This window comes from Sitophilus oryzae, unplaced genomic scaffold, assembly GCF_002938485.1.
Source record: "Sitophilus oryzae breed Bouriz unplaced genomic scaffold, Soryzae_2.0 scaffold_1234_pilon_pilon, whole genome shotgun sequence".
Classification (NCBI taxonomy): domain Eukaryota; kingdom Metazoa; phylum Arthropoda; class Insecta; order Coleoptera; family Curculionidae; genus Sitophilus; species Sitophilus oryzae.
The window spans coordinates 249,022-276,051 of record NW_022145876.1 but is presented as its reverse complement, the minus strand read 5'-3'; the positions used below and the strand labels follow the sequence as shown (position 1 = coordinate 276,051).

At 31.5% G+C, this 27,030-nt stretch overlaps 1 protein-coding gene across 1 annotated transcript in view; it reads left to right on the top strand.

The window, feature by feature from the left end:
* The window catches only part of LOC115874169 (lysosomal alpha-mannosidase-like), a 46,225-nt gene that overhangs the window by 2,345 nt on the left and 16,850 nt on the right, over positions 1 to 27,030 (top strand). Inside the window, 7 exon segments of the mRNA XM_030889273.1 lie at positions 1,379 to 1,485; positions 1,488 to 1,563; positions 7,664 to 7,869; positions 19,258 to 19,394; positions 22,261 to 22,397; positions 22,454 to 22,685; positions 26,676 to 26,875. Of these exon segments, the coding sequence (XP_030745133.1) occupies positions 1,379 to 1,485; positions 1,488 to 1,563; positions 7,664 to 7,869; positions 19,258 to 19,394; positions 22,261 to 22,397; positions 22,454 to 22,685; positions 26,676 to 26,875 (1,095 nt within the window).

The following is a 27,030-nucleotide window of genomic DNA, read 5'->3' as shown; positions in this document are numbered from 1 at the left end:
TCAGACACTAGCTCTAAATATAAGCAGGTAGAAAGTTTAGCTTCCAGTTATTTCAATGTTTACAATATAACGAAGAATCTACAACAGTAATTACTTCTATTTTTATGAATGTTTAAGTTACTTTCTTAATTTTTTTTCAAAATAATGTACCTAGTAGAAATATAGTCTAATGAACCCTGTTTGAAAAACGTTAAATTAAATATAATATTTAAAATACAGTTGTCCTTCTTGTACATGACTACAATACAACTAAAAACTAATTTAATAAAAAAACAAGTGGTTGTAGAAAAACTTTAAATATTATTTTTTTATTTTTTAACATCGAAACTCAAAGGTATAATAACAGGTATCATACCAACCATAAATAGAGTAGGTATGTCATATAAAAATGTTTTGAGTCTTTACTAGAATCGACCCTTGATAAAAAAAAGGGATTAGATTTAAGTTTACCTTTGATCCAGTCTGTATACTATTTCTTTGGATTTTCTGCACGTGTGCAAAAACTACACTAAAACACTATATCTTATAGAAAATAAAATATTGTGCGTTGAATTTGAGGGATTTCATCTGAAAAAATATTAATTTGGAAGAAAAACCGGCAACAAGCAGCAGAAAATAATAATATTTCCGTGCAGTCTTCTGGTCGCAACGACAAACGGACAGCCAGGACGTTAGTGCGCTATTTCATTTGATTTAATGGTTTTAGAGGTAGCTGCGGCCTGGCCGGTGCGACCTGGTCGTCAGTGTGTTCGAGCTCTTATAAAAGACAATCCGGGGACATACAGGTTTATTCAGTAGACCAACTATAAATTCGATAAACGACACAAAAGAATTGTGTGTTTGAATAAAAATAATTATCATACTATATTTACTTATCAATTTTTTAAATAGGCAGGTGAAAGATCAAATAAGTAGTTTTAATGTGTTAGTTGCTATACAGGGTGTTCCTGAAATTAGTGCAAGTATTTTAACTGGTAGTATAGTTCAACCCCAGAAAAACTCTTATGAGGTTTTTTTGCGAAAAAAAAACTTTTGAAAATTCGAGATTTTTTGAAAAATGTTTTGGAAATTTTTTAGTTTTTAGTTAAAAACCATAATTTCTTGATAATATGACAACATAGGTATTAGATTAAATTTACAAGAAAGAAAATCCAGTAAAGATCCAGTGGTTCTCAACATTTTAGCAAAATATCATTTTTTTTGAAATTTTCAAAGTAAAATAACTCCGTTATTTTGGACTTATTTGAAAAACGATGAAGAGAAAATATGTTTCTTTTATCGAGATCTACCACCCTTTAAAATACTTGCACTTACTTCTGGACATCCTGTATAAAAATTACTGAAGTTTTTTCAAAATTTAAGCAAGTAATATTTCTAGATTCATTTATGTTGAAACCGCCTTTTTCTGGAAATGGTGGCAAGAACAAGAAGAACGAGAGAGAAATATACTGAAGGAGTTGGTTAATAATGGACAGATAGAATTCATAGGGGTGGTTGGTCTATGAACGACGAGGCGGTAACCAATTACCAATCTATAGTGGATCAGATGACATGGGGACTAAGGTAAATAATTGTAGATTGTATGGGAGGGGGTAAGTTACGTACCGCGATCTTATAGATCTATTGTTGTCCGTTGTCCCCATTTCTTGAGCTATAACTCATTATACAGTCTCAGGGCTTTGACAAAAGCCAGTATCTGAAACGTTTTACAGGGGTTAGTTCTCCATCTCCGATATCATTCGTACCAAAGTTTATGATACGAATGGTTGTTGTTCGGTACACTCAGTGATGAGGAGTTCTGCTGTTTCTTTATTTTCCATACAGAATCTTCATACGCCGTTGTTTCTTAGCTTCAATCTACTGAAGTGTTCACAGAGGAGACAGTGTCTTGTTAAAAACTCCGTGATAATCCGAAGATTGTGCTTACTTCAATCAAGGATAATCTTTGATTTTTCTCGGTCGTAAGTCTTCGAGTGTCTTAGACCTTTGAAGAATTTCCATTCCAGGTTATGAATTGAGTCTTCCAGGTTCTTGAGTTCTGCTTTAAGTAGGTTTCCATCTGGGAAGCAGAACGGTTCTGGTCAGTTAGTGGAGTGTTCGCTCCTTTTTAGCTAGATCGTTGCTTTTTCATTGCCTCCTATCTCTTAAGGTGCGTCCAGATCTGACGAGACGAGCGCGATACATTCCAAATTCGCTAAGTGTGGACGGGTCTCGCAAGAGCCTCGCGAGACAACCCACGGCTACGGAGCCTCATTGCTATCCGTCCACTGTCGGTTTTGCGACGGCCGATCAAAGAATTCTCGCGGCACAGTCCGTTTTTGGTAGGCTCGCTCGGCTGCGAGATATTAGCTCTGATTTATAAATTTCGACTATTTAAAGTTAAATAATCTCAAATTTTTTAAATGGTAAATGGTACACCGTATCTATTATCATTTTTTTCTGATAGAATTTACAAATTTTGCGTCACTGATAGTATCTACTAAGATTAATTATATTATTTAATTAAATATTCGGTAATTTTACCGTACCTATCGAAATCTAACATTTCTTTAAACAAATTGAATTATTACAAAATCTATTAATTTTAGATATACAGGGTGAGTTTCCTACGATGTTCTCTATGGGTATCTCGGAAACTACTGGAGACAGAGAGTCGGTTAAATGGGGAAAGAATTGCAGTTTTGTGGGGTCATAAATATGCGCCTTTCTCATTTTTAAAAAAGTTCATGGCTTACTAGATATTTCGAAAAAAACAAATTTCGGCTATTTTAAAAATTGTCCCTAATTCCATTATAAGCTATTTTAGACAAAAAGTTTTCAGATAAAATTAGATTAATCAGATTAATGAGACTGTGTCCTCCGTTTTTTTCTAAAGCCTGTCATTTTTGACATATGACAAAACATATGTTTTTTTTAAATGGAAACCATAGTTGGTCATGACTTCATAAAAAGCGCCATTTTTAAGCTTTTCAGCGATATAAGATATAATATATGTTTTCTTCGAAAAATTACTGAGTTATAGCCAATTCTCATCATTTTAAACAATTTCACTTAGTTAGCCATGGAAACAAGTTTAATCGTCTTTGCTCTCATAAATGTGAAGCTGTCACATCCAAACTTTGTAAATTAAAATAAACAAAAATTGTAAATATGAATTTTTCAAATGAAGAAAAGCGTGTACGATTATTGCTTCAACTTTTCTTGACCATACATTTATTTTCGAAGATACGTTGACCGGTGAATGTTACGTTTTTTAGAGAACGGTTTTTAAGACATGTTAGAAAAGTTAAATTTAGTTATAGCCAATTTTTATCTTTCTTGACTAATTTCACTTAGATTGCATTTTATTCTTATTCTGTTATAATTTATAACTTATAAAAAGTGAGAATATATTACTAAACGGTTCTTTACAATTTACATTACACAAACTAAAACTTAAAAAAATAATATAACACATACACTTTAAGTTATTTTAGAAAATGTTCAAAAAATCCGCCATTATTTTGAGTTGCATCTTTTTAAAACTGAATTACTACCTATTCTCACAGAAGGACCGGTCCATTTAATTAAACTTTTCTCATACCACCACTTCGAGGGCCTCTCTTAATTCATAAGTTCTTTTGTAAACATTATTGTTAACTATACCGCATAAAAAAATCTAAAATGGATAGGTCAGGTCATCTGGGAGGCCCATACAATTAGTCCACCTCTTCCTATCCCTGCGTTTGTATAATTATGATATAAATAATTTTAACATTTTTTCATTATGGGGGGTGGGAGGTGGTGTGTCATAATGAAAGTCATGTTGGAACCACTCTATTGATACGCGAGTATCTACACGCTTTTCTTCATTTGAAAAATTCATATTTACAATTTTTGTTTATTTTAATTTTACAAAGTTTGGATGTGACAGCTTCACATTTCTGAGAGCAACGGCGATTGAACTTGTTTCATGGCTAACTAAGTGAAATTGTTTAAAAATGATTGGCTATAACTCAGTAATTTTTCGAAGAAAAGATATTATAGCTTACATCACTAAAAAGCTTAAAAAATGGCGCTTTTTATGAAGTCATGGCCAACTATGGTTTCCATTTAAAAAAACCTATGTTTGTGTCATATGTCAAAAATGACAGGCTTTAGAAAAAAAAACGGAGGACACAGTCTCGTTAAGGATGTGATTATCTACAACTTTTATCTGAAAACTTTTTGTTTAAAATAGCTTATAATGGAATTACGGACAATTTTTAAAATAGTCGAAATTTTTTTTTTCGAAATATCTAGTAAACCATGAACTTTTTCAAAAATCTGAAAGGCGCATATTTATGGCCCCATAAAACTGCAATTCTTTCCCCATTTAACCGACTCTCTATCTCCAGTAGTTTCCGAGAAACCCATAGAGAACATCGTAGGAAACTCACCCTGTATAATATTACATGCAAAAAAAGTTACCGAACTGTACATACTTAGAATCTAATTATAAAATAAAAAATAGGGTATTCTCATTAAAAAATATATGTTATATCCGCTACACTTTTTTGAAGTACCCTGTATGCTCTACAGTAATTTTAAAAATGTTTCTTAATCTTCCCTATAACTTTTCAATTTAACATTTTGTTCTAAAAACGTATTTTGTAAAAGACAAAAAAGTTTTGTCTAGAAACAAATGAAGGGTTAAAGGGGAAAACAACCAAAAGGGAAAAAACCGACGATGAATAAAATAGGACGTACCAAATACCATGTTAAAAATATAAAAATTTATTACTGTATGCGCTATTATTTGACCATCGTTTGTTATATTTAATTACAATTTAATATGTGTTTGGGTTCCTCACCCTATGATCCAACTCGCTTGTCTCGTGGCAGGCTTGCCTCAAAAAATGGATAGAAGATGTCTCGCTCTCGTCCCTCTCTAGTCTTGCTCTTGTCTCGCTCTTGCCTCGCTCTCGTCTCGCTCTCGTCTCGTCAGGTCTGGACGCACCTTTAGCGAAATGACGTTTGGAGATTCATTAACCTTGCCGCTAAATCGAAAAATTGAAAATGCCCTTATAAAATTTCCCATATTTTTAAAAAAGAAATTACCTCCTAAATTTTGCACATATTATAGTTTTACCCAATAAATAACCAAAATTACGGCTAAAAAATAATCAAATTTTGAATTAATAAAGTGTCAGACAACTGTCATTTTTAAATCTTCTCCATATCCTCTCCTTGAACAAACTGTAGACCATAAATCACTAATTTTTAAAAAGTACAATTTTAAATATTATGTGTATCTATACAGTAACAACTGCAACTTTTAATCACACTTCTCTGTAGTCTAAATTACTTTTATTAGATATTTAAATAGCAATTATTTTTCAATGCTTTTCAGGAGATTTAAAATTCCAGTGTGTCTGTAATCTGTAATCAGTTTTCCATTTCACAGAGTAATAGTTAAATTGAGTCTCAAAGTTCATGATTCTATTTTTATAGGTACATTTACATATTCATATTAACAGTTACATTTAACTATGTATATTTGCAAGGTTGAATACAAAAAATCATTGAAATTAAATTATTTATTACAGCTAAAACAATATAATCTTATATTTTGTTTTAAGATAAAATAAATATTAAACTTTTATATAAAAAAATGGTTTACTAAATATTTAACGAATAATAAATCAACTTTTCTATAATTCCAAGAGAATATAATACATATTTAAGCTTTTCACTGCTATTTATAGATAGATTTAAATGGTACTTAAGATTATACATACATATATCTCTTGAAAGATTTATATATCAACCCAAAGTTCTCATCAAGTTTATACTACTTGAAAGTTAAAATTATACAAATCAATAACAAGTTTATTACAAGCGAAACAACTAAAAAAAATATGTAAAATATTAAATTTTGAATATATTTTTTAAGTTTACATCATTACCTGAATTAAAAATAAACAAGTTTCAGAGATAGTAACAATTTAATTTTTCTATGTAAAACATAGTAGAATAAAGAATAACCAATTTAAAAAAAAATCATTTTAAGGATATTTAAATATATTATACATTTATTACACATATTTATTACATATTATAATACATTTAACATTAATTTGGTTAGATATAAAACTGTTTTGATATATAGATACAGGAAATATTATAAGTACTACCTACAAATCGCGTGCAGATGTGCTTGGCTGAAAACTAAACCTCTTATTAGTCTTTATTATAAATATAGACAAAGTAGTTAATCTCAGTGTCTAAAAAATAATAAATAATATAATATTATCGATAGAAAAATTACTTAATTACATTTTTTTTAAATTACACATTAAAGACATCTATACAAGATCCGGCAAAAGTGAGTCGGGCGTCTGCAGCTCCTGGTATAATAACCTAACCTAACCTAACTTGAACATTTTGTTTAAGTGCAAATCCAAAGTATATACGAGGATGTATTTCAGAAAAATATTTTAATTTCTATAGGATCGCTCAAAAATATGCGTGAGTGGATCTGGATGATTTTTTTAATCGAACATCCTGTATGTTATTGTGTTTTTGGCTTCCTTTCAAAATCACTTTACATAATCCTAAGATATACAAAAATTTTAATGGTTTCGCAAATATTAGCGGTTTTATATTTTATATGGCATTTTCTACAGTAAATTTTTATCAAAACCACCTAATGATTTTTCTCTCGTATTTTACCGTGGAAAGAGCCATATGAAATAATACTGCGTGTATCTGCGAAACCGTTAAAAACTTTGAAATACAAAAAATGTTTATTTTTTAACTCTCCATCTAATAAAAAAATAATATACAGTTTGTCCAATTCAAAAAAATAGAGAAAATATATTTTATATTTTAGAAAGCTTGGCGTAGAATTTTGAACACCCTGTATGATTTACGATTACGATCAAAGTAATTAATATCAAAGTAAGTATAGACCAACTAAAGTAAATACCTAATATATTTTGATTTCAGGACAGGTTCTTGTATTTGTAATAATTTTTTTAAAGAAGGTTAAAAATATATATTTTTTATTTATTTAATAATAACTCTGAAATTATCGAAATATATTTACTCACTTATCTCAGGATTATGTAAAGTGATCTGAAGTGAAGCCAAAAATGCAATAATATACAGGGTGTTCCAATTAAAAAAGTCATCCCGATCCACTCACACTTTTCACCGAGTCACCCTATAGAAGTTAAAATATTTTCCTGAAATACATCCTCGTACATACTTTAGGTTTGCACTTAAACAAAATTCTCAATTTTTTTATTCTAGAAGCTATAGAAATGCCCGACGCGACGCACTATTGCCGGACCTTGTATACAAGTACAGAAAAAGGATTTTTTTGTTTTTGTTTTATCATAAGGAGAATCTAAATAACAAACAACACTCTCGTAGAGTGAATATTGAATATTACATTTAATTTATTCCATATTATTAGGTACCTACGTATAATATGTCCACTAAAAGAATATATTCGACAGATGACAGTTAAATTATAATGAGTCATAATAACAGTTGGTATGTGTCATTATTAATGACATAAATCAACTGTCTCCGTGATATATTCTTTTGCTGGACACGCTGTAGTTATTATGTCTATTAGCTAGAGCTAGTAAATTTTAATATTCCTAATATATTGCAATAAATTTGATCATTATAGGAAATTGAATGACTGTTTTGGCGAATGTGGTCGTCCAAAAATTGGCTGGCAAATTGATCCCTTCGGTCACAGTAGCGAAATGGCTTCCATTTTCGCTCAACTTGGCTATGATGGCGTCATTCTGGGTAGAATAGATTTCGAGGACCAAAAAATAAGACTGGCAAATAAATCCATGGAGATGGTATGGAGAGGAAGCAATTCATTGGGTAAATAAATATATTTAAACATTTTAACTGCTTTATGCTTCATTCAGAACCTCGCACTTAATGGAATTGTTAGCGATTTGAAGGATCTGAATGAAGCTTCTTCATTCGGAACTTCGCAATTAGTGGAATAAATTAGTGGTTTTAATTAGCGTAGAAGTTTGTTCCTTTAATTTCAATGTAAGCATTCAGAACGTCAAATTTCGTGGTAGAAATTTTCAATTAGTAGAAAAAATTATCAAACTTTTCCACTCATTATACTTCAAAATTTGCGAGAAATGTAATTTTGGCCTTTCATTATCTTCCGTCAAGAGAAATTGTTGTTAGAAATCAAAGTTGATTGTTTTATAAGCTGAATATTTGGCTTTCTCTATGGATACAGCTGACTAACGCAAACTGTTGCTAGGATATTCGATTAATTTTAATTGTGCTTTTTAAACGTTGTGAATGATCATAAACTAGAAAGTATAAAGTGTAATTAAATTAATTTATTCCACTAATTGCGAGTTTATGAATGAAGCATTATAGAATTCAACATTAATCAAATATTTCACAGTTGTTATTGGAGAATCAAATGACGTTTAAAACTTAAATTCCCAATTCGCATTTAGCAGCTGGGTTTGTTATAAACTTGACTTTAGTACTCGTTGGATAAAGAAGAAATAAAAAAAGATGGACAAATATTATCATCAAATTTAAGTACAATGAATACGCAGAAAAAATATTTATTTCGAATTTTAAAATATAAAAAAATTATTTAAGTGTTTTGTTTTTAAACTGATAAAAATGGTTCACACTTAAGTTGCTTGAATTGAGAGGAAAAAAACTCATAAAAAATTTAAAAAATAATTCAGGTACATCGAGTATGTTATATGCTTTAATAAATACTTATTCTAGGTACGTACTTAATTTAGAAAACATTAAACACTTCAAATCACACATATTTCATGAAATAAATAATACGAAAAATATTGAGAGATGTTACTTTACAGTGATAAAAATTATTTAATTATTTGGTTTTAAATCGTAGAACGTTACGACAAATGTTAGCCTAGGTTTCCATACGTCCGGATTTACCCGGACATGTACGGATTTTTAAAGTGTCCGGGACTGTCCGGCCGGGATTTGGAAAAGCGTCCGGGATACCTGACCGCAAAAACAATTTAACTTAACAAAACTGCAAAATATTTTACAGTTACAGTTGAATTCATTTCTCAGTTACTTTGATGAATATTTTAGTTTCTACGATGCTACAGCTCTACTTAACCAACGCATGTTCGAAAGTCTTCTTCTTCGGGTTCCATCTCCTAATGGAGGTTGGAAATCATCATGGCAATTCTAACTTTGTTAACGGCTGCTCTGATTAACTGGTTTGAAGTCATTCCAAACCATTCTCTCAAATTCTTGAGCCAAGATGTTCTTCTTCTTCCTTGGCTCCTTCTGCCCTTTATCTTTCCTTCTATTATGTTCTGCAGTAGGGCATATTTAGGTCCTCTCATTAAGTGTCCAAAGTACTCAAGTTTTCTTTTTTTTAAGAGTGTTAATCACCTCTTCATCCTTCTGAATTCTGCGTCGCAGTTCTACATTTGTAACCTTGTCAGTCCATGCAATCCTCAGCATACGCCGATAACACCATCTTTCGAATGCCTCAAGCTTCTCCATTTCAGCCTTTTTAAGTGTCCAAGCCTCTGAACCATAGAGTAGAGTTGCAAATATGTAACCCTTTAGCATTCTTAATCTAAGCTTTAAGTTGATGTCTCCACTGCAGAGACATTTTTTGAGTTTTACAAAATCTGCTATAGCTATTTCTATTCGAGCTTTTATTTCTGCTGATTGATCTAAGTTTTCGGTCAACCAACTGCCTAGATATTTATATTTTTGTACTCTCTCCATAGGTGTATCATCTATTAAAACATTGGCTTGGACATCTTCTCTCTTAGTGATGATCATAAATTTTGTTTTCTTAGGGTTCATTTTCAGGCCATAGACTCTACACATGTTGTTTAGTCTTTGTAGTAGTGTTTGCAGACCCTCCACGTTGTCTGCTATAAGGACGGTATCGTCCGCGAACCGCATATTATTTAAGACCTGCCCATTAATAGTGATGCCCTCCTTTCTACTAGTCAAGGCCTCCCGAAAAATTGATTCGCTATATATATTAAACAATAGCGGAGAAAGTATACATCCTTGACGAACGCCGTTCAGAATCTTTACTTTATCAGAAAGTTGGTCGTCCACTATAACCTTCGCTGTTTGCCCCCAATAAAGATTTGCTATTATCCTGATATATCGGCTATCGATATTCATGCCTTTAAGTATTTCAATTAGTCTATGATGTTGAACTTTATCGAAAGCCTTCTCAAAATCTATAAAACAGACATACAGGTCCTGATTCATATCAATACACCTGTGCTAACACATTTATGCTAAACAGAGCCTCTCTCGTACCCATGTCTCTTCTAAACCCTACTTGGTTATCACTGATTTCTGAGTCTACCTTAGCAAAAATTCTATTATAAATTATTCTCAAAAACACTTTCAGTGTGTGACGCATCAGGGCAATTGTTCGATGGTCGGAACATTCTTTGGCATTGGGTTTCTTGGGCAACGGTACAAAACTAGACATTAACCAATCCTTTGGTATAATGTCCGTAGTGTATATAACAAATTTCAATGGCTTCATCATCTACAAGTTTGAGAAGCTCGATTGAAAGTTCATCAGGACCATTCGCTTTACCACTCTTGATCTGTTTAATTGCGTGTAATACTTCTTCTCGCAAAGTGGTAGGACCTGTGGCTTCTGAGAAACTGGGCACCATGTCCGGACGATTATCGTAAAAAAGGTCTTTTATATATTCAGACCAACGAAGCAGGTGTTGTTTAATATCAATGATTAAAGTACCATTTTTATCCTTTATTACTCTCGGTTGATTATGTTTCACCGTTCCAGTCAGTTCGAAAGTACCTATTTCTATAATTTGGCGCTCAAATTTTTTGCTTTTGGTGCACTCCTGGAAAGTGAATGTTTTTTTGGTTTATATTTTGTTGATCCCAGGGCTCCTATAAAAGTTCATAAATAAATTTATAGTTTCATTTTTGCGACGGACGTCCGGATTTTGTCCGGATTTCTAAGTTCATTTGCACGGAATTTCCAAAAGCCTTTATGGAAACCCTACCTAGGAAAGATCTCTCATATTGTACAAGAACCTGTAATAAGTATACTTGAATATACCTTTGTTAAGATGCACAACAATCTCACTATAATTCAAGTTTTGACATAATGTCTTTCTAGATTGTTGTAAACATCGATACATATTCTTTTAGGAAATTGAACGATCTTCAAAAAATATCTGATATGATTTTTCATTTAACTGACTCGTTTGAAAGTTATTGAACGTGTAGCAGATTCAGTTATTAGGGCTCGAACTCACTAACGACCAGGTCGCAACGACCTGGCCGTCGGCTGGCCGGATGTATTGCGTTTTTAGCTGCGGCCAGATGAACGACCAGTTCTAACAGAGTTTTTACGTTTTACCAATTAGAAAATATTGTTTCAGAAATGTTAAAATATCCGAGTTAACTAAAAAACGAAGTTGAAGACAACAAACAAAAAGCATTGTGTACGCGCGACCGACAAAAAGGGAGATATTCTGTTTCTTTTTTCTACTGATATGGCGCCCTTATCGACTTCAGAAGTAAACATATTAGGGCCATCGTAAAAAAAGATAGTCAGGGTGCAGCCACACTATCCTAAAAACGGCGTATCGGCGTAACGGCGTAACGACCTTGAATCGATTTCCAGTAATTCTATTGGCTGAAATTTTTGACAGATGAATTTGACAGATAAAATTTCTGACAGATGAATGTTTCAGCCAATAGAATTACTGGAAATCTATTCAAGGTCATTACGCCGTTACGCCGATACGCCGTTTTTAGGATAGTGTGGCTGCACCCTCAGACACTGGCTCTAAATATAAGCAGGTAGAAAGTTTAGCTTCCAGTTATTTCAATGTTTACAATATAACGAAGAATCTACAACCGTAATTACACTATTTTTATGAATGTTTAAGTTACTTTCTTAATTTTTTTTTCAAAATAATTTACCTAGTAGAAATATAGTCTAATGAACCCTGTTTGAAAAACGTTAAATCAAATATAATATTTAAAATACAGTTGTCCTCCTTGTACATGACTACAATACAACTAAAAAAACTAATTTAATAAAAAAAACAAGTGGTTGTAGAAAAACTTAAATATTATTTTTTAATATCGAAATTCAAACGTATAATAACAGGTATCACACCAACCATAAATAGAGTAGGTATGTCATATAAAAATGTTTTGAGTTTTTACTAGAATCGACCCTTGATAAAAAAAGGGATTAGATTTAAGTTTACCTTTGATCCAGTCTGTATACTATTTCTTTGGATTTTCTGCACGTGTGCAAAAACTACACTAAAACACTGTATCTTATAGAAAATAAAATATTGTGCCTTGAATTTGAGGGATTTCATCTGAAAAATTATTAATTTGGAAGAAAACCGGCAACAAGCGGCAGAAAATAATAATATTTCCGTGCAGTCTTCTGGTCGCAACGATCAACGGACGGCCAGGACGTTAGTGTCTGCTATATCATTTGATTTAATGGTTTTAGAGGTAGCTGGCCGGTGTGACCTGGTCGTCAGTGTGTTCGAGCCCTTAAGAAAAATTATTATCTCAAAAGCTATATTGTCCCTTACGCACGGCAGCTTTTCATCAATAGAGCAGTCATGCATGGGTTCGTTTGTATTTTACTGAAGGAAAGCAAATTACACTAAAACCAAAACTATTTAAAAAACTAAAAGTATTGCGCGCCAGGCAAGATCCAAAAAAAAACAGTCGTAGTTAAAAATAAATGACTATATTGAATGAGTGTGATTCCTATTTATTGTAATTAGCGATACTTAATAATTAATAATTATTGTGTGTGTGTGTGTGTGTAATTTCAGTGTTTTACCAAAGAACACTTGATCAACTTTACGAAAAATAGGATATTTTATGATTTTGAGCCATTATTTTCACAAGGTTTTAACAATATTATTGAGACGTTGTTAAGAGTCTATTACGCTGTACTGTTCGGGTCGCTCTCAGGGGTCGGGTAAAGCGGGTGTGTGGCCGAAGGAAATATATATTATATTTTAGAAATCTGCCTAAGGCTTAGCCCGATCCTGTCGTGTTAAGCCACGTCCAAAATTCCAAACACACGTGCTTTGATTAAGGCTTTATTAAGGTTTGCAGAGCTTCATCATTTGCCATAAAATAGCGAGCAATTTGTTACAAAACCATATAAATTATATATCACTGTAATCATAAAACTTCAATTTATTTCCGTATTTTGTAACGGAATTTAAAATCATGTCTTTATTTTCGAGAAAATTTAGTCCAAACATAAGGAATATTTTGTTGATGTTTGACCTACAAAATCTTAAAAATAGGGAAGTTGTCTAAAAATGTGTTACAAAACGGATTTAGTATAATCCTTTATATTTAATTTCCTTCTTCCTTTGTGTAAAAATACCTAGCCAGTTTTACATAAAACGTTAAATGCCGAACTCTTATTATGCTACTTTTTCGGACTAGTGAAATGAACTCTTAAGTTGTCCACTATACATACTGTACACATATAATTTTATCAATATTGTATTGACGAAAAATTGGTAAAATTATGCATATCTTTATATCTTATTTATTATCTTATCGAAAAATAAAAATAAGAATACTGAGTTATAGGTATCTAAGATATAAAACAACTACAGCCACAGATAACATAACTTACAGATTATATGTTCTCTGTACTAAAGCGTTTAATGTATGAACATAAAAATAATATTTAACCGATGGGCTGAGTCAATTTTGCATTTATTGAGGCTTTCTTGTATATCAAACAACATAGTTCTTTCGACTACCATATACGGGTGTCCCAGAAATGAGTGCAAATATTTTAAGGGGTGGTAGATCTGGTCAAAATAAACATATTTTCTCTTTACCATTTTTAAAATAAATTGAAAATAACCGAGTTATTTAACTTTGAAAATTAAAAAAAATAATCGCAACGTTTTGAGAACCGCCGGCAGATATTGCCAACTACATCCAATTACCCGGATCAAGCCCGGATTTCAGTTAATTCGACGCACGGTGTTGCCATATGGACAAGAAAGTATATGTTTAAAAGTAAGTCAAAAAGTTGCAGAGATGCATTACATTTTTAAGATTGTGATATTATTACATAAAATAAATTAAAAGTTAAATGTTTAAAAGTTAAATTAAAAAACTTACCCAACATTAAAAAAGATACTTATGACAGATCGATGTAACTGCGACAGTTCTCTTTTTCGATACACACTTAACTAAAATACACTTCATTGTACTGCTTTACTTGTACATTCTATTATAAAAACTGCTAAAATAACAGTTCCCATTTTTAACTTAGCACATTATTTTCATATAGGCTTCATCACAATTTGAACCACTGATTTACAAAACACCTTGAAAAGCACACATTACACATTACTTTGAATACCTTTCTAAATGTTGAGAATTATTGTCTCTTACCGCCACTTTACGAACTACTTTCAATCTAAGAAAATACATGTTTTACTCAACAACTTTAAATACGTATTTTGTTTTTTCGCTATTTTTTCGATGTATTTCGACAAGTCCGTCGACAGCCCAACCGTCGGCCAAGACAGCCGCGCATCACTGGTTGGTAACTGCTCACTGCTCCTTTGTTGCGCCGGCTTGTCAAGCTCGCGTCATGCGAGGTTGCCGTAGTTTCAACAATTTCAAATTCAAGACACTCGAAGCAATCAAATTCTTATTAAATTTTAAAAATAAAACAGAAAAATATGAAAGGAAACAAACAAAACACAAATGAATTGATTATTGATAAGGTCACAAAAAAGAAATTTGTAAAATGTTTATCGTAATTCAGAATTCAATATATCGAAAACAGCCCGACGAATAATCAATTCATTTTTGTTTTGTTTGTTTCCTTTTATGTTTCTCTGTTTTATTTTTAAAATTTAATACGAATTTGATTGCTTCGAATGTCTTGAGTTTGAAATTGTTGTAACTACGGCAACGTTGCTTAACATGGTCGGCTGACGCAAGCCCGCCGCGACGGCGCGGCTCAAAGACCAGTGTTGCCGCAGTGGTACATTTGTACCAAATTTGATACTTTTAATTCTATTTGATAGAGTGGTACTACATTTTCAAATCCAGGATGTCTTGGTACAATAATTATTTCCCACGCGCACCGAAAATGAATAGATATTTAATAATTATTGTCGTTGAAATTGCATTAAACGCGCTTACCGATACCATTCGGAGACAATCCGCATTAATTAACGACGTATAAACGTTGTAAGTCTATAGGGTTGCCTATATTAAATAACCCGAAAAAAACTTGAAAATTTGCTGTTTCTAACATGCTTCTATATTTGCGTTTTTTTAATAAAATTTAAGTTTTCCAAATATCGTGTGTTGTATTAGAATTACTTAGATTTCTTCAACCTATACTTAAAATTGGGTTTTCTGAATTTCTATTTCATGTTTTTCGTCTCGATTTGTGTCTTTCTCCATGAAGTTTTTTTTATGTAGGAATTTATGAAGAAATTCACAACGGCCAAACCGCTTAAAGTCATTTGCAGATGCATTTTGTTGTGCTTTAAAAAATTGTACCAAAGTGGTACATTTTTAGTTTAGAATGTGGTACGCGATAAAAATAGGGTGCGGCAACACTGCAAAGGACCAGTTCACACGTGGCACTCTTGGCCGACGCGCGATGGTTGGGCTGTCGAAATATACAAAACAGATATTAATCGATTATTCCTTGAGCTGTTTTCGATATATTGAATTCTAAATTACGATAAACATTTTAGGAATTTCTTTTTTGTGACCTGGTTGTGAATAATATGATGAATCATTTTCGTAAACATCATAAACGTAATGTTTTAGTTAATTTTCGGTGGTTTTTGTTAAGTTTTCATTGAAAGGGTAAGTACTAAAAATAATTAATGTGTTTTTTTTTATAATAATTATTAATAATGAGCACTGATAAAAGATTAAATTTAACATTCCTAAATTTTGAGTAGAAATTTATCTATGAATTTATAAATGTAGAACTATGTAGAATGTGGATAACATAGGAGGTTGCATAGACTTAAAATAAAATATAGACTACACTATTTACATCTCAACGCGGACAGACAATATTTTTTGTACACATGTTTACTTCTGGGTACAGTCGACCGAGCCTTCCTCATCCAGCCTATGTTGTCACGTCTTTAATATTATCAATATTTTTTTCTTGTTAGACACATATATTGAGATATTAATACTACAGTTTAATAAAGTAGGTTTTAATATTCCAAAGATGTATTAAATAGTCCTTATACTACTAAATTATAAGTCGGATACTGTTTAAAGAGAATAAGTTCTTTACAATATGACAACACCGATTAGAGGCGAGGGAGCCTATTCATTCATTTATTACCTTGTAGTACGTGTCGCACGTGTGCGGTAAAGCTTTGTTGCCGCTATCTCCCCGGCTGTATTAACGCATTTTCTTAGCTTGTAATGCTTAAGTGTTTATTTTATTGACTTTTTCTGTTCAAGAACTATAAAATATGGTTCGCCAGTGCTAAATTTGCAAGAAATTTGACTTAAATAATCCATTTAAGTCTTGAAACGACTTTTGACCGGTAGGCAACTCTAAATTTACCCATTGGGAGTCAGTGGCGTTGTTGTAGAAAGGCGCTTATTTAGATAATATTTTAGTAAAATGTAAAATCTGAATTTTTTCTCTCACATTGCATTATTTACTTACTTACATTGTAACAAAATCATAATTATAACCCTGTCAATAATTATAAATGTTTTTATTAAAAATATATTCCGGTTTATTCTAAAATTATCTTCAGAATCTAAAATAACATACAAGAATTTTAAAATGATATTACATTATGAAACAATATTTTTTAATATACCGGGTCGTCTCAAAAGTGGTTCACCGCTATAACTTTTTTATTTTTTCAGATAAAAAAACAGATTTGTATGTTAGTAGGTATATGACATAAATTAGGATTTATTGACGTATTCAATTGTTTTTGGTCTCTTTCTGTTTCACCGAAATGATTACATCTTTTGATTTTTAAAGGCACCCTCGGTATATTTCTACTTTATTCGATAGAAAATGATAATAGAATTCTGAATAGAATGACATATCATATGTCAACTTTTGACATTGTCGCTTAAAAACAAATCGTATTATAAATTTCAATCCAGGGTGCCATGGTGTTGTTAAAAACACTAAGTTTTAATCAAGGAGCCTTGGAAAAATAGTTTTGATCGTCTAATGGGTTTCGTGTCTTGTCTAGGCCGATTAAAAGATGTACAAATCATATTTTTAATCATACATATGTCAATTTTTTCAAATGGAACAAGGGTGACTCGTTAGCATATTTGGAAAAAGCATTTTTTTATGAATATATTGATACCACACACTTGGTATTTCGAGTCAAATTGTCGTTATGAACCACGTGTTACAATTACAATTAAACCATATGCGAAAGTGTCAAAAGTTGACATATGATGTGTCATTCTATTCAGAGTGCCATTTTCTATCGAATAAAGTAGAAATATACCAAGGGTGCCGTTTAAAAATTAAAAGTTATAGTCATTTCCGGTGAAACAGGAAGTGACCAAAAACAATTGAATGCGTCAATCAATCCTAATTTATGTCATGTACTACTATATTACTATATTATATACTAAATCTTGTTTTTTTATTTGAAAATATAAAAAAAATTATGGGGATGAGCCGGTTTTAGAGGTAGCTGGCCGGTGTGACCTGGTCGTCAGTGTGTTCGAGCCCTTAAGAAAAATTATTATCTCAAAAGCTATATTGTCCCTTACGTACGGCAGCTTTTCATCAATAGAGCAGTCGTGCATGGGTTCGTTTGTATTTTACTGAAGGAAAGCAAATTACACTAAAACCAAAACTATTTAAAAAACTAAAAGTATTGCCCGCCAGGCAAGATCCAAAAAAACACAGTCGTAGTTAAAAATAAATGACTATATTGAATCAGGGTGATTCCTAATTATTGTAATTAGCGATACTTAATAATTAATAATTATTGTGTGTGTGTAATTTCAGTGTTTTTCCAAAGAACACTTGATGAACTTTACGAAAATTACGATATTTTATGATTTTGAGCCATTATTTTCACAAGGTTTTTTACAATATTATTGAGACGTTGTTAAGAATCTATTACGCTGTACTGTTCGGGTCGCTCTCAGGGGTCGGGTAAAGCTGGTGTGTGGCCGAAGGTGTGTTTAGAAATCTGCCTAAGGCTTAGCCCGATCCTGTCGTGTTAAGCCACACCCAAAATTCCAAACACACGTGCTTTGATTAAGGCTTTATTAAGGTTTGCAGAGCTTCATCATTTGCCATAAAATAGCGAGCAATTTGTTACAAAACCATATAAATTATATATCACTGTAATCATAAAACTTCAATCTATTTCCGTATTTTGTAACGGAATTTAAAATTATGTCTTTATTTTCGAGAAAATTTAGTCCAAACATAAGGAATATTTTGTTGATGTTTGACCTACAAAATCATAAAAATAAAGAAGTTGTCTAAAAATGTGTTACAAAACGGATTTAGTATAATCCTTTATCTTTAATTTCCTTCTTCCTTTGTGTAAAAATACCTAGCCAGTTTTACATAAAACGTTAAATGCCGAACGCTTATTATGCTACTTTTTCGGACTAGTGAAATGAACTCTTAAGTTGTCCACTATACATACTGTACACATATAATTTTATCAATATTGTATTGACGAAAAAAAATATATTGGTAAAATTATGCATATCTCTATATCTTATTTATTATCTTATCGAAAAATAAAAATAAGAATACTGAGTTATAGGTTTCTAAGATATAAAACAACTACAGCCACAGATAACATAACTTACAGATTATATGTTCTCTGTACTAAAGCGTTTAATGTATGAACATAAAAATAATATTTAACCGATTGGCTGAGTCAATTTTGCATTTACTGAAGCTTTCTTGTATATCAAACAACATAGTTCTTTCGACTACCATATGTATATTAGCTGGTAACTAAAAGGCAGAAACTTTTATCAAATCCAATATGTTTTAAGAATCTTAACATAAACTTATTCTATGTTGTGACCAAATATCTCAGCACAATGTAGCATCAAAATGTTTTTTTTTCATTTTCGCATTATTCAAACAGTGTGAACTCAATTTCGATTTATTCTTGAATATTTTGCTAGCGTAATAAAATATCATTATCATTATCTGTTCTCAAATATTTTTAGGCAGTCCAACTGACATTTTTACCAGCGTATTGTATAATCACTACGATGCTCCAACTGGCTTTTGTTTCGACTTATTGTGTGGAGATTATCCTCTGGTTGACGACATCAGCAGTCCTGAATACAATATCGAATCTAGGGTAAGAATTTTTTATTGTTCAGGTAATCATGATTAACTATTTGGAATATCTAATAGAGATAATATATTATAGTTAGACTTTATTAACGAAGAAATTGATAAAAAATATTTTAGTTTGTATCCTCAAAGATAATACGACCTTTATTAAAATACCGCGCATTCAAACTTCGAAGGGATTAAGACTGCATTTTGGTGCAGCTGTAACACTTGGAGAAAAACTTTGATTGGAATATACAGGGTGGTCCGAATTGTATGCTGAAAACTTCGGTAGAAAATTCTGCAGATAAAAATAAGTAAAAAAGTTCCTATTATTATATGTCCTAAAATGCTTAGTTTCGGAGATACAGGGTGTAGAAGTTTCATTTTTATTTCGATTTTTTTCCGTTTCCGTAAACAACTTTTCGTCCGTACGTGTATAAAACTAATGAGTAAAAAAATGTATAATAAAATGTTATGAAATATAAATTTCCGTAATTTTTTACGTAAAAAACTGTTTCTTGGTAAAAATCGCTACGAGCAACGTTCTCAAGACATTTTGAATGGAAATAGTCAATACATGTCATTATGGACAATAAAAAAAAAACTTTTTTTAATTAATCATATAAATTTTTCTTCGAAAAACGATGATAAAACAGTTTCTGTTTGAACTTTTGGCACAAAAACATTTCAAATTTATGATTTCAGTCTAATAACTATTTATTCAACATGTTTAATTTATGTTAATGACTATATACAGGTATTGATAATTTCGGTTCCAAATATCTCGAGAACCATTACTCCTAGCGATTTTTACCAAGAGACCTTTTATACGCAAACAACGTCGCAAATGCATATATTTTTACTCAGTAGTTTTATATAAGTTTTGACGAAAAGTTATTACTCTTCAAACAGGTTAAAAAATTTGTAGGTGGCGCCCTCTACAATCTACAAGTAGGAGGCATATTGACATCAAAATCAAATTTCTCATCTGAAAAAACTTCCAGACACCAATTTTCATCCAATTATCAGTTAATTCAGAAATTATTTGGGAAAAATTGAAATAAAAATAAAATTTCTACACTCTAATATCTCATAAACTAAGCATTTTAGACATACATTTATACGAACTTTTTAACTAATTTTTATCAGGCCGGACCACCATGTATATAAAACGCATTGTTATGATAAGATAAGGCTGAAATTTTAGATATTCATTATAAATGGTTACTAATATTATAGATTTTATATCTATCGGAATAAAAACAACGTCACAATAAGCATAGAAATGATAAAATTGAGTCTGAGCTTCTTCGTCTAATAGATAAAGCTGGACAATGTGCGAGTTATTACGTCGAGAAAAATAAAAACGAAGTGGATAACACAGTTGACTATCAGTGCCATATCACTATCAAGTAGTGATATGTATTACGATTCTTTTTAGTGATTGGAATCACGCGATTCCTTTTCTCATATTGAATCGACTCTTACGATTAGTTCATTTGAACAAACTATACAACACATTTTGCGCATCAGAGTATAAATAGATATTTTTTTGTAAATAACTCTCACATCGTTTACGTTATATATTCATAATATTTGTTAGGGTTTTTGTTCTAGTCTATTGATGCGCTACTACATGCATTTTTCATAATTACTTATCTATATTTATATCATTGCTATATTATAATTTTTGGGTACAAAAACTCAAAATTACTTTTTAAACAAACCGTGTTGTAAGCAAAGAATCAACTGTCACGATTCCTTGAACGTACGAGCCGTAGGAACGAACGAGTCGCATTGTGATCCGATTCAATTCCTACGACTCTTTTTTACGACTTGTTCGTTCATAATTTATGGATCCGAGCCAAACCGATTCAATTGAACGCACCGTATTGTAAGTAATGAATAAATTCTCACGATTCTTAGAACGAACAAGCCGTAGCAACGAATTCCTACGACTCTTTTTTACGACTTGTTCGTTCATATTTTATGGATCCGTGCTGGACATGATTCAATTGAATGCACCGTATTGTACGCAGTAAATCAATTTTCACTATTCTTTGAACGAACGGCCATAGAAAAGAAAGAGTCGCATTGTGATCCGATTCAATTCTTGCGACTCTTTTTTACCACTCGTTCGTTCATATTTTATGGATTCGTGCTGGACATGATTCAACTGAACGAACGGTCAAACCGAATTGTAAGCAACGATCTATGAACGAACGATCCGTAGGAACGAAGAATCGCATTATGATCCGATTTAATTCTTACGACTTGTTCGTTCATATTTTATGGATCCGATTCAATTGGACATGATTCAATTGAACGCACCGTATTATAAGTACTGAATAAATTCTCACGATTCGTAGAACGAACGAGTCGTAGGAACGAACGAATTGCATTTTGATCCGATTCAATTCTTACGACTCTTTTTTACGACTCGATTGTTCATATTTTATAGATCTGTACTGGACATGATTCACTTAAACGAATCGTATTATAGGCAGTAAATCAGTTCTCGCGATTCTTTGAACGAACGATCCGTAGGAACGAACGAGTCGCATTGTGATCCGATTCAATTTTTACGACTCTTTTTTATGACTCGTTCGTTCAAATTTTATGGATCTGTGCTCTGGCTACGATTCAATTGAACGAACCGTATACTAAACGGTGAATCGAATCTCACGATTTATTTTTAAATCTCGTTCAAATGAACATCTCGTTCAATCTTTACCCACCTCTATTATCAAGAACTTTAACGATATTCACTACTGCAGAAAGTTTATATTTTTTTCTCTTGAAATATGTATAATGAAAAAAAAAAGAAAACTAGATTAATGATTTTAGTTAAGAAAAAAAATTCTGTTAATCTTAATATTTCTTTTAAGTCCTGGGAGTTCATACAAAGACACATCAAACCTATGCTGAAAAGCTTCCAGTCGAGCAATGTGCTCATTCCTATGGGGCGAGATTTTGCATACCAAAACGCAGAAATATGGTACAACAGCATGGACAAATTAATTAAGTATACATTTACACGGTAATATTTAAAGAGATATAATCTAATTTTATTCTGTACAGGTATATCAATAACAAAGAAGAAATTAATGGTACGAAATATAATATAATGTACTCAACTCCTTCATGCTATGCTGCCGCGGTACACCAAGAAACTCAAGGAGTTTTAACTTCAAAACTCAAAACAGACGACTTCTTTCCATATGCTTCTGAAATTAGTGGATACTGGACTGGATACTACACCTCAAGGCCGACTTTAAAGCGCTTTGAGCGGATGGGTAACAACTTCTTACAAGTAAGCAAAAATTGTGTTCGTTTATGATATGAAAAGCAGTATTTTATTTCAAATAACTGAGAAAAATTCAAGGTAGTTTTTCGATTCACCCTGTATATGCCAGCCGTTTTACCGTATTTTAGAAATGTATTTATTTTTTAAGTTGACGTCTCTTTTTTGCTGCTAATACTAATCTGGACGGGGTTTACTTTGTTTACGCGAAATCCGAACCGAGATCCTCGGCCATATCATTGTCAATTGCCTACCGACTTGGCGAATGTCTATTACTCATGGCCGGAACAGCGTTTTTTTAATAACAGGTACAACCTGTTCCAAGAAACATGTTCCAGTTCCAAACTGTTCCAAAACGTAAATTAATACCGTACTGGTATCATTCTGTTTCGGTTCTCCCTGTTTCAGTTTCAGTAGCAGTAGAGTGTTCTCCGAATTGTTGCCGATGCGCTACGTTTGCACGCGTTGCCGTTACGGCATCCTCTATATTACACGTGGTGAGTTTTAGATAAGTGCACATATTTTCAGGGCTGGTAGACCTCGATAAAAGAAACAATATTTTCTCTTTACCGTTTTTCAAATAAATTCAAAATAGCCGAGTTATTTTTCTTTTTAAATGTATATAAAAAAACATTATTTCTTAAATAATGAGAACTAGATATTGGATTTTTTCTTTGTTATTTTTTCGTAAATTTAATCTACTATCTATGTTGCTATATTATAGTCCACAAAATAAATAACTTTGAATTTTGACCGTTATTTTTTACCAACATGGCAAATATAAAATAACTCTGTCAATAAAGTTACCGATATTCTTTAAATTGAGTGACTGAACGAATCAGATAGGTAACTCTTTTTACTTTCGTGAAATAGAAAAGGAAAATTATAAAACAAGTTACAATTCTGCCTCTTCTTGCAAAAATCAACACGAAATGGCATAATTGTCAAATGTCAAATGTCATCAGCTTCTGACATTTCTAAATATCAGACCAATGCCGTCTCTAATAGAATAGCCTCGGAGCGAGATTTATGACGTCACGCTAGTTAGATACTACGGATTAATAAATGTGTTGTAGAATACATGGAAAACATAATTATTCCTCGTGTTTTTGGTTTGTATTTTAAAAATGATATAGTTTACATGAAATATACATAACATACAGTTAATAAATACAGTATATTATATACCTATTTATAGTAATAAATACTTTGGCAAATAAACTATGAACCATACAAATGCAGCAAATGTTTTACAATACACAAATAATGAATAGGTACATAAGATATTGGGTAAAATGTAATATATATTTTAAATTTTGATTTGAAAATCGATTTAATTTAACAAAAAAACATTCAATATCTACTAATTATTATTATTTGCATTCACAAAATTTATATGTATATTTTGCAAGTAGCAATGTTTGAAAAAATATATTTGCAAATAATACAATATCATAGAAAAAAAGGCGTCAGCGATGGCTATGAAATAAAGATCGCTGTCATTTTATATGTAAAATTATTCTAAAATTTTTGATTTTCTTGGGATTTAGGTTCGGGAAAAACGCTGATTAAGTTTTCATTTGGTTTTACATTATTTTTGTTGGTTTAAAATAAAAAAAAAATCATATAGACACAGTACTGTTTAAGGCTATAATGTTAGCCGAAACGTTTTTTTTTAACCAAAAAAAAATAATGAAAAACCAAATGAAAACTTAATCAGCGTTTTTATTTATTAACTGTATATATATATTTTTATATTAACTTATTTATATTAACTGTATATTATGTATATTTCATGTAAGCTATATCATTTTTAAAATACAAACCAAAAATACGAGGAATAATTATGTTTTCCATGTATTCTACAATATATTAATCTGTAGTATGTAACTGGCGTGACGTCATAAATCTCGCACCGATGCTGTTCTATTAGAGACGGCATTGCGTCAGCATGGCCGCAAGTTGCTAACCTAATAAAATTAACACTAGAAAAGCCCGCGGGAACTGTCAAATTCAATGTTATTCGTTTCACAGACTATACCAAATATAATGTTTTTAACTAATAATTAAAAAAAACATCCTAACAAATTTTCGAAAAATATAAACTTTTCAAAAACATTTTTTCGCGAATAAACTCATGAGAATCGAAATATACCACCCCTAAAAATATGCGCACTTATTTGAGACTCACCCTGTATATGAATAAATATAGATTTATAAAATTCTGTTATATACTTAAAAATGCATTCTTGGAAGTGTTTGGTTGGAAATTATATCTACTATATATTTAGAGCGGATGGGTAACAACTTCTTACAAGTAAGCAAAAATTGTGTTCGTTTATGATATGAAAAGCAGTATTTTATTTCAAATAACTGAGAAAAATTCAAGGTAGTTTTTCGATTCACCCTGTATATGCCAGCCGTTTTACCGTATTTTAGAAATGTATTTATTTTTTAAGTTGACATCTCTTTTTTGCTACTAATACTAATCTGATGGGGATTTACTTTGTTTACGCGAAATCCGAACCGAGATCCTCGGCCATATCATTGTCAATTGCCTACCGACTTGGCGAATGTCTATTACTCATGGCCGGAACAGCGTTTTTTTAATAACAGGTACAACCTGTTCCAAGAAACCTGTTCCAGTTCCAAACTGTTCCAAAACGTAAATTAATACCGTACTGGTATCATTCTGTTTCGGTTCTCCCTGTTTCAGTTTCAGTAGCAGTAGAGTTTTAAATAAGTGCACATATTTTCAGGGCTGGTAGACCTCGATAAAAGAAACAATATTTTCTCTTTACCGTTTTTCAAATAAATTCAAAATAGCCGAGTTATTTTTCTGTTTAAATGTATATATAAAAAAAAAAACATTTTTTTCTTAAATAATGAGAACTAGATATTGGATGTTTTCTTTGTTTTCGTTATTTTTTTCGTAAATTTAATCTACTATCCATGTTGCTATATTACCAAATATAATGTTTTTTAACTAAAAATTAAAAAAAAACATCCTAACAAATTTTCGAAAAATATAAACTTTTCAAAAACATTTTTTCGCGAATAAACTCATGAGAATCGAAATATACCACCTCTAAAAAATATGTGCACTTATTTGAGACTCACCCTGTATATGAATAAATATAGATTTATAAATTCTGTTATATACTTAAAAATGCATTCTTGGAAGTGTTTGTTGGAAATTATATCTATTATATTTATTATAAAATACAATAACCAACTGTTCTATACTGTATTATTCAAAAAAACTATTGCATTTGGCAAGATCGCTAGCACTTTTTTTATTACGGAAAAAATTCTTCACCTATTCTGTTTACATTAAAAAAACTCTTCCTATTTAAAATTTATAATAAAAATTCAGTTGAATTTTAATTAAATATATTAAATAGCAGGATACTACACCGTCACACTTGCTTTTTCGGTCTCTCTTCTCTATCCCAATAACAGATAATAGCTAGCTAGATACGACCTAAGTCCTAAACTGTTCCAAGCCCCAAACTGTTCCACACGAATAAAACAGTTCCAAGTTCCAGTTACACTCGCCTTTAGGTATATTTATTCTTCTATGCTTATATGTGTCGCAATGTTTTGAAACAGCGGGAACAGTCGGAACTGGAACTGGTACAGGATAGTACATGAACCTGTTCCAAACCAGTTCCAAAACAAACCTGTTTCGAAAATAACAGATCCTATTCCAAAGCATCATCACTAATGTCTATTGTAATTAGATGCAGATTTAAAAATGAACATTTTTTGTATTTAAGGCTTGTTGCTGTTTTTAACTGTTTGAATTTGGTTTGAATATTTGGAGTATTCTATATTAACATAAAACATTTCCCTTTTTGACATATCATTATTAAAAATCGTTAGGTGGCTAAAATATATAAATTTACTGTATAATAGGTTAATTGATTATGATCGTGAATTAACATTACACTGATTGCTTTCGTTATTTACATTATATGTATTATATCTTACTTACAGATATGTAAGCAGTTATATGCTTTGGCAAATATATCCAGCGTTGAAGAACCGAAATTGGACAGTCTTAGAGAAGCTATGGGAGTTATGCAACACCATGACGCAGTCACTGGTACCGAGAAGGAAAATGTCGCATACGATTATTCCAGGATCTTGTACAATGCGTTTGAAGATTGTGGTGAAATCACCAACAAAGCTATACAGTAAGAGTGTAGCATTTTTATAAACGTCTATTACGGTAAACTAGAGATTGTTCTGAAGTAACTACGTCTTCACAATTTACAAGCAAATAATAAAAAACCTATTTCATATACAGGCTATAAACAAATTGCGAAATTACTCAAGGGGTGTTTCCTTT